Genomic DNA, 975 nt, shown 5'->3' with positions numbered 1-975 from the left:
GGCATGCCGGGCTATCCCTGCCGGCCCCTCCTTCCCCGGGGTCCCTGGGACGTGTTTGCCAAACTGAACGGAGACCTCTCCTGCCGTCTGCGGGCAGGACGCCCCTGGCCTGGGCCCCCTGGAGAGCCGGCCTGCGCGTCCCCGCCTGGACCGCACAGGTGGGCGCAGGTTCCGGAACCAGGGATGGGACGTTCAGGACTGACCCGGCCGTCGGAGGGCGTGCTGGTCCGGGGAACCGACGCGGGGCTGCGCCTGAACCCGGGGCCAGGCCCGGCCTCCCCGGCTCTTCCTCGGGAGGTGTCCTGGGCGGGAGGTGATCACTCGTCTCTCCCTGCCCCCTCCATCGCTGCCGGTAGCTTGCTTGGCTCAGGAACCAGCGAAGAGAATAAAGAAAATGACCTCAGACCGCCCTTACCTCAGTCTTACGCCGCGACGGTAGCCAGGCCAAGCGCGTCCGCAGCCTCCACCGTGCCGGGTGAGCGGGCCCGGGGGGCCTGGGTGGTCACCGAGCCGGGTGAGCGGGCCCAGGGGGCCTGGGTGGTCACCGTGCCGGGTGGGCCCGCGGGTTACTGGGTGGTCACCGTGCCGGGTGGGTGGGCCCGCGACCTAGGCCTGAGATCAGCGCCCCCAGCGTTTCTCACACCGCACTGCCGTTCTGCAGGTTACTCCGAGGACGGCGGGGCGCTCCGCGGGGAGGTCATTCCCGAACACGAGTTTGCAACGGGACCGGTTTGTCTGGACGACGAGAACGAGTTCCCTCCTGTGAGCACCGGAGGCCCCTAGAGCTCGGTCCCTGTGCCTGGAAGGGCCCTCCCCTCCGCCCGGGCGGAGCCTCTTTCCCGTTGTCTCCGCACCACCTAATCCTGCCCGGACACCCGGGAAGCCAGCGGGGTTTAGCGTGCGGTGGGCCTCCGCCCAGACTAGCCCACCCGCGTGTTAGGACGGCGCGTTCTCTCCCAGGCGGTCTCGCGGCCT

At 70.4% G+C, this 975-nt stretch overlaps 1 protein-coding gene across 1 annotated transcript in view; it reads left to right on the top strand.

Annotated features, from left to right (window-relative positions):
* The window catches only part of WIPI1 (WD repeat domain, phosphoinositide interacting 1), a 37,768-nt gene that overhangs the window by 33,593 nt on the left and 3,200 nt on the right, over nucleotides 1-975 (top strand). The window contains exons 13-14 of the mRNA XM_010856477.1: nucleotides 357-475; nucleotides 662-762. Coding sequence (XP_010854779.1) covers nucleotides 357-475; nucleotides 662-762 — 220 coding nt within the window. The remainder of the gene's footprint in view (nucleotides 1-356; nucleotides 476-661; nucleotides 763-975) is intronic.

The sequence above is a fragment of the Bison bison genome, unplaced genomic scaffold (genome assembly GCF_000754665.1).
Source record: "Bison bison bison isolate TAMUID 2011002044 unplaced genomic scaffold, Bison_UMD1.0 scf7180017864371, whole genome shotgun sequence".
Classification (NCBI taxonomy): domain Eukaryota; kingdom Metazoa; phylum Chordata; class Mammalia; order Artiodactyla; family Bovidae; genus Bison; species Bison bison.
This window is presented reverse-complemented; position numbering and strand designations above follow the sequence as displayed.